The following is a 7,408-nucleotide window of genomic DNA, read 5'->3' on the forward strand; positions in this document are numbered from 1 at the left end:
GGGTCTTGGATGCCAGGCTCAGGTGCCTGGGGCAGCGGCAGATCTCTAAGGAAGGGGCCAGGCCCAACTGGTGCAGACTGCAGGGGCGGCCTGGAGGCCAGAGTGGGGCAGCCAGGACAGCAGAGGTGGGTGGGAGCCAGTCTTGAGGTCCTCAGCAGGTCCTTGGCGAGAGCCAAGAGCTCTGATCCATTACGCTCCTTGCCCATCTGAGCCAGTCCCAGGAGTGGCCCTCCCTCCAGAGGGCCTCAGCCTGCTGTCGGAACTCAGCTGTGCCAAACCCATCACCGCTGATCAATATGCAATGGATTCGGTCTGCGGGCCGGTGCACGAAGCCGGCCGGGCCGCGGATCCTGCCACATTCTGACAAGACAGATTGGTTTCTGGAAATCTTCTGGGAGGGGCGGGGAGAAAGGCAAGCCTCATTTTTTTTTTCCTGCCTCATCTTTAAAAATGAAATTTCACATAAACCTAAGGGAAAGTGCTCAGCCTGGCTCACAGGAGAAAACCGTTCCCTTGGCGTGCAGTCAAGAAGACGGCAGCTCCCCTTGCCCCAGCACCAGCCGGGCTCAAGAGACAGGGGTCTCCCCTGCCCCTGCAGGCACCTGTGAGGACACAGAGGCAGCCATGACCCCCAGCTGGGAGCTCATGGCCACGTGCAGGAAGAGGAGGACACTCAGGGCCAGTGTGGACCTCGAACTACCTGGCCTGAGGCCTCCTTCCCACAGACGGGGAAACTGAGCCCAGGAAGGCAAGAGGCGCATGGCCTGCTGGGCAGCGCGTACAGAGTGACCGGGGTTTAAGTTCACACCTGGTGGCTCCAGAGGCCCAAAAACCAGGCGGAAAGGGCTGTGGGGTGTGGGATGCCAGGGTCTGCACTGGAAGCTGCCAGGTGGAGGCCCGTTCTCTCCTGGGCCGCCTGCGCCCAGAGGGCATCTAGCACGACTGAGGCTGGAGGACAGGCACTCTCAGCCTTGCCCTTGGCACCGCCATCACCACACTTTAACTGAGCTTCGGAGCGGCGTGTAGGAGGACAGCAAAGGAGCCCAGATCCAGCCAGGGCCACCAGGGAGGCTTCCTGGAGGAGGAACCTTGTGCAACTTTCCTTGAAGGAAGAGCCCAGGGACAGACGGGGCCAAGTGTGGCTGAGCCCTGTGAACAGCATGCACCAATGTCCAGAGGCCATGAGGCAGTGACAGACAGCCTAGAGCACAAGGGCTGAGGAGCTGTCTGAAAGAGCCAGGTGACAGTGAGCAGGCCTAGGAGACAGCGCAGAGCTCAGCCCTACCCTGGAGTCTGCCTGCAGCAGTGGGCACGTGCAGTGTGGTGCGTACATGTGCAGTGTGGTGCATATAGGTGTGCATGTGTGTACACACAGTATACTGTGCTTGTGCATGCTAGTGTGCACACTCACATGTATGAGTAGACTTGTGCACTGTAACCACGCAAATGTGCACGCACATGTACATACACTTAAATGCATATACCTATGCATACGTTACATGTGCACTTGGGCACATATGTGGTACACTGCACATGAGGGGCACGTACAGACATGCATGCAGTACTTTATGCACAGTGTGTGGACGTGTGCACGCAGGGTGTTTGTGTTTGCATGCACATGAACGTGAACATGTACACACAGGACACAGATACTCGGGGATACATGTATGCAAGTGTGGACACACATGCATATAAGAGGTGTGTGTGGGCATGCACACCTGAGCAAGCCAAGGTAGTTCAGGACCAGCTCCCCTCTGCACATGCCAAGGCTGCTCATGAGGTATGGTGCACAGCACCCAGGGTGGCCCTGGCCCCGGCAAGGCAGCTGTGGCTGTGTGGCCCTGGAGGGACCAACCTGCTCTTCTGGGGTGGGACGAGCTCTGTCTCTGCAGTCCCAGCATCTCCAGCTCCATGCAGCTTTTCCCCTGGGAGGCACCTGCCCCCTCCTGACATGCTCCCACGCATGTGTGCACAGACACACCCACCAGGGCAGCCGACCCCCACAGCATTCTCCCACCTCACTCAAGCCCAGCCTGGGCCTGGTCGCCAACCACTCACAGGACAGCCATCTTTCTGGGCACACGCCATTGGCTGGCTGCAGATATCTGGAGCAGTCTGACAAGCCAAATTTTCAACATCTGGACAAAGAGGCTTCTCTAGCTCCCTTGCAAACAGCATCCTCCTGGGGCCTCGGCACCAGGAAGGCCATGTACCATGCAGCCCCAGCACAGCCCAGGGCTCCCAAGGGGAGAGCTTGGTGCCCTCTGCCTCGCAGCCCTTGGATGGCCCCTCCTCTGCATTTTAGGAGACGTGGTCAGCAGCATCAGGCAACAGGAAGTCAGTGTCTCTGCCCAGGGCTGGGCCACTCACAGGCTGGGCACTCCAAGCGCCCTCGGCTGACCTGGCCTTGCGAGCTGCTGCCTGAGCAGTGTGAAGTCCTGCTGGCTTCAGGCCCAGGTCTTGCTCTGCTCCTTCTCCTGCGAATGCCTGTGCTGGCTGCCACCGCCTGCAAACACAAGGCTGCCCGTGGAGCCAGGGCCCGGATGGACCTCCCCACAGCCCTATGTATCCTCTAAAACGCTTCTCAAGACAAGAGCCCTGATCTGGGGGTGGGGGGCAGCTGCCAGGGGAGGAGCCATCTCTCCAACACCTGCATCTGACCAATGCCACAGCCTTTGCCTGGATCCTCCTCTGGCTCCCCACATCTCCAGAGCAAAAGCCCCCTCCCCTAGGGAGCACAGCCTCTCTTCCTCATTCTTCAAATGCACATGGACACCTCCTCTGGAAACCTTCCCACAGGCCGGGGAGGAGCCCCAGGGCCTCAGTGGTGCTCAGTGCATCCACCTCAGTGTGGGCACTGTCCACCCCAATAGCAAATGCCACAAGGCCAGGCCTCTCTGCACTCTGCACAAGATGACTGGCCACAGAGCAGGGCTCGAGCACCCCAATGATGGAGAACACAGCGTGTGCGAGCTTCTACACAAATGCAAACCCAGGGGTCCTGATCTTGGCATTTTAACCCTCCAGGACCAAAAGAGCTTTTTAACAACGACAGTGGTTGTCCCCTCTCTGGACAGCACCTTTCACATGCCGGTCAGGGCTCTTTGCTGCTCCCATGTATATAAATGCCCAGGACTCACACAGGAGGCTTGGTCCTCCACTTGAACCCTGCTGCTGGCAAGCCCACCACCCAGAATGCTTGATTTCTGCCTGGCTACGGCTGGATACCTGCCAGAGGTATCCAGAGGCCAGAGGTCTATGGTGGCATCTGCTATGACAGCAGTGCCCCCTGATTAAGGCTGCCCAGCCTGAGTTCAGACCAGATGCTAAAGCTGACCCCTGTCAGGAGCTCAGAGACAGAGCCACTCCACAGTGGCACAGTTGTGGGCACTGCTGATGGGGGAGAAGAAAGCACCCAAAGACTTCCCCACATGCCTCTTGGGCACAGAGGCCATGTCACAACCAGTTTCCCTGCCTCTCTCACATCTGAGGGCAAGGGAGAACCCCTGGCCAGGGCACACGCATTTCTAGACTGTGTGGAGGGTCCTCCCCTCCACCCTGCAGGGAGATGTAGGGCCTGGGAACTCCAGCTAGTCCTGGGCCCCCTCCTCCCTAGTCTGCATCCCACAGCCCAGGGCTGCCTGAAGGCAGGGACCAGGACCCAACACTCAGCCCAGACCCCAGTGACAGTACCTTTGTATAATGGATGCCCAGAGACGGCTCTCCCTAGGGTCTGCTCCCACAAGACCACCCGTCATCAGGCAGCTGTCGGGTTTGTCAAAGGCGGTGATTCTGAACATTCTCCCAGCCTTTAAAAGCAGGGTCACGCAGCGTAAGAAGTAAACTTCGATAACTGCCAACATGGGCACAGAGCTTGGGAGCCTGCCCAGGGCTTCCACAGGCACCGCCGTTATGATTCATGCTTCAGCGGCACTGGGAAGCGGGCAGGGGAGGGAACTGAGGCCGGTTGAAGAGGTGGCTCTGCAGGGGAGCACCGACCCCAAGCCTGACAGGGCCAGTATGCGTTAGGCGGTGCCGCGTCCGCTGCCAGGCGCAAGAGGCTCACTCTCTAATCAGGCCGTGGACCCCGACCCCGAGCTAGCCAAGCTGCGCACTGGTGTGCACGCCGGCGCGCGCCAGAGCTTGTGCCGGGGGAGGTGAAGGAGCCGCCCGTCTTAGAAAGAGTAGGCTTCTAGAACTCACCGCCCAGGCCAGCCGGTGATCAGCCCAGTCCCGCAGGCTGCAGTTGGCCCTGGAGGGGGCGCCCTAGTCGAGCGCGCGCTCCGCGCCGCCGCCCCGGACTCCTCCCCGGCGCCGCGCGGGCAGGTTCGCCAAGGCGGCCGCGGGCTCGGGCGCCCGGCCCGCTCCCCCCGGGCCGGTGGCGCGGGCCTGCCCGGCGCCCCGCCCCGCGCACCCTCCCCGCTGCGCAACTCGACCCAAGTTGGAAACCGAGCCCAGCGGCGGCTGCACTCGCGCCGAGCGCACGGCAGCGGCGGAGGCGGCGGCGGCGGCAGCGGCGCAGCACTGGCGAGCAAGGCAGGCGAGGCGGCGCCCGCACGGCCGAGCGCGGACCACGGGGGGCGCCCGCGCCCGGGAGCAGCCGGAGGACTGGCGGCGGTGCCGGCGCCCAGCCTGGGAAAGTAAAGTTGGAGCAGGAGGCTGGGCGCGGGGGCCCGGAGGAGCCGCATCCCGCGTCCCGGCGCGCCAAGTGCTAGCTGGCTGGATGGGAGGCGGAGCGCAGGGGCCAACGCCGCCTGCAGCCTGCGCCCGGGCCGGGCGCCGGGACCGTGGAGCCGTTCAGGCGCGCCGGCTGGGACGCCGTGTCGCCGTGGGCTCGTGGCCGGGACGCTCCCAGTGAGCCGGGCCGAGGGCGGGGCCGCGTGAGGACCCCGGGACCTGCCCCCCTTCCCCCAACCGCCGCGTCTCTGCTCGCTCCGGGCGCCTCCAGCTCTGCACTTACGCGCGCGGCAGCTGCAGGGAGCCCGGCAGCCACGCTCTTCGGCGCGCCGCCCGCCCGGCCACCACGGCCAAGGGCCGGCTACAGGGCGCCGCGGTTCCCGGCGGGCACGCCCGAGGAGCAGGCGGCGATGCGGGCGCCGACCCGGGCTGGGGGGCGCCCGAGCTGCCGCGGCTGCGCCCCGGCTCCTGGCAGGACCGCGTAGCTCGCGGGAGGACCATGGCTTCCCCGGCGCTGGCGGCGGCGCTGGCGGTGGCGGCGGCGGAGGGCCCCAACGCGAGCGGCGCCGGCGACGGGGGCAGCGGCGGGGGCGCCAACGCCTCAGGGGCTACCTGGGGGCCACCACCAGGCCAGTACTCGGCCGGCGCTGTGGCGGGGCTGGCGGCCGTGGTGGGCTTCCTCATCGTCTTCACCGTGGTGGGCAACGTGCTGGTGGTAATCGCCGTGCTGACCAGTCGGGCGCTGCGCGCGCCACAGAACCTCTTCCTGGTGTCGCTGGCCTCGGCCGACATCCTGGTGGCCACGCTGGTTATGCCCTTCTCGCTGGCCAATGAGCTCATGGCCTACTGGTACTTTGGGCAGGTGTGGTGCGGTGTGTACCTGGCACTCGACGTGCTCTTCTGCACCTCGTCCATCGTGCACCTGTGCGCCATCAGCCTGGACCGCTACTGGTCGGTGACGCAGGCCGTCGAGTACAACCTGAAGCGCACACCTCGCCGCGTTAAGGCCACAATCGTGGCTGTGTGGCTCATCTCGGCCGTCATCTCCTTCCCACCGCTGGTCTCCTTCTACCGTCAGCCCGACGGAGCCGCCTACCCTCAGTGCGGCCTCAACGACGAGACCTGGTACATCCTGTCCTCCTGCATCGGCTCCTTCTTCGCGCCTTGCCTAATCATGGGCCTGGTCTATGCGCGCATTTACCGGGTAGCCAAGCTGCGCACGCGCACACTCAGCGAGAAGCGCGCTCCCGCGGGCCCCGACGGCGCATCTCCGACCACTGAGAACGGGCTGGGCACTGCGGCGGGCGAGAACGGGCACTGCGCACCCCCGCGCGCCGACGTGGAGCCAGACGAGAGCAGCGCCGCTGAGAGGCGGCGGCGCCGGGGCGCGCTGCGGCGGGGCGGACGGCGGCGCGCGGGCGCCGAGGGGGACGCGGATGTGCCGGGGCCCGGGACCGCGCCTGCTGACCAGGGCGCCCTGGCGGCAGCCCGGTCCCCGGGTCCTGGCGGGCGCTTGTCGCGCGCCAGCTCGCGCTCCGTCGAGTTCTTCCTGTCGCGCCGGCGCCGGGCGCGCAGCAGCGTCTGCCGCCGCAAGGTGGCCCAAGCGCGGGAGAAGCGCTTCACCTTCGTGCTGGCCGTGGTCATGGGCGTGTTCGTGCTCTGCTGGTTCCCTTTCTTCTTCAGCTACAGTCTGTACGGCATCTGCCGCGAGGCCTGCCAGCTGCCTGACCCGCTCTTTAAGTTCTTCTTCTGGATCGGCTACTGCAACAGCTCGCTCAACCCGGTCATCTACACGGTCTTCAACCAGGACTTCCGGCGCTCCTTCAAGCACATCCTCTTCCGACGCAGGAGAAGGGGCTTCCGACAGTGACATGGGGCTGACGGGCCTGCCCTCCTGATCACTCCCGCGGGGTGTGGGGGCTTCTCCCCAGAGACCCAGGGATGGACTGGCTTCCAGGGCACAGGGGAGAGAGGGCGCAGCAGGGCAGAAGCTAGACAGAGAGGCAGCTGGGCCTCCGGGGAGTGAGAGGGAGAAAGGGGAGACCCTTTGCCTTCCCATCTCAGCCAGGGGCTGCTTCTGGGGCTCCAGGCCGGATCCAGGTGCTGGAGCCTTGCCGAGGTCTGATGTGAGTGCACTTGTAGACTGCAGTGTTGGATGCAACCCCTCCCCCCAAATGGGTGAGAAAGGAGCTTCCTCCCAAACACACCACCCAGTATTCCCGAAACAAGGGCTGACTCCCCCAGGACCTGGGGGGAGGAGGAAGAGGGCACCAACAATCTTTGATTACTGAAAGTATTTAAATGTTTGCCCAAAGCAAACGTCCCAAACTACCAAACTATTTTCTAAATAAACCTTTGTAATCTAAGCCTCAGGTGCAGCCCTCGGTCGCTAAGCCCATGGGGTACCCTCCAGGCCCTGCACTGCCTAGCCCACCCCCAGGTTTGGAAGGGGGCTCTGGGGGTCTCCACATGTCAGCTTCACCTCTTGCATGAGTAGGAGGGGGTCTTTTCTTTTTTTAACAACAACAAAAAAAGCAAACTGCTTTATTTACAACAAAATATATACTCAAAATCCTTGTGCTATAAGCAGTTAAGTAGCAAAGTTGACTTCAGATTTATCTCAGGGGACTGTCCTCTCTATATTTCCGTTCCTGCCCATTTCAGAAATCTGCCCCTGAGGGAAGAGATGGGGGTCTCCAAGTCCTGGCTCTTCAGGCCTCTGGGGCTCTGG

General features: G+C 63.3%; 1 protein-coding gene across 1 annotated transcript; it reads left to right on the forward strand.

The window, feature by feature from the left end:
• Positions 1–5,176: 5,176 nt before the first annotated feature.
• Adra2c (adrenoceptor alpha 2C) lies at positions 5,177–6,989 on the forward strand. The gene has a single exon (XM_027945495.3). It carries the CDS (start codon positions 5,177–5,179, stop codon positions 6,545–6,547), a length of 1,371 nt encoding a protein of 456 aa, XP_027801296.3. The 3' UTR covers positions 6,548–6,989.
• The last annotated feature ends 419 nt before the right edge of the window (positions 6,990–7,408 follow it).

This window comes from Marmota flaviventris, chromosome 7 (genome assembly GCF_047511675.1).
Source record: "Marmota flaviventris isolate mMarFla1 chromosome 7, mMarFla1.hap1, whole genome shotgun sequence".
NCBI lineage: Eukaryota > Metazoa > Chordata > Mammalia > Rodentia > Sciuridae > Marmota > Marmota flaviventris.

Bases quoted from the DNA above. Each gene is read 5' to 3' on its own strand.
- Adra2c (XM_027945495.3), top strand. From the start codon at position 5,177: ATGGCTTCCCCGGCGCTGGCGGCGGCGCTGGCGGTGGCGGCGGCGGAG.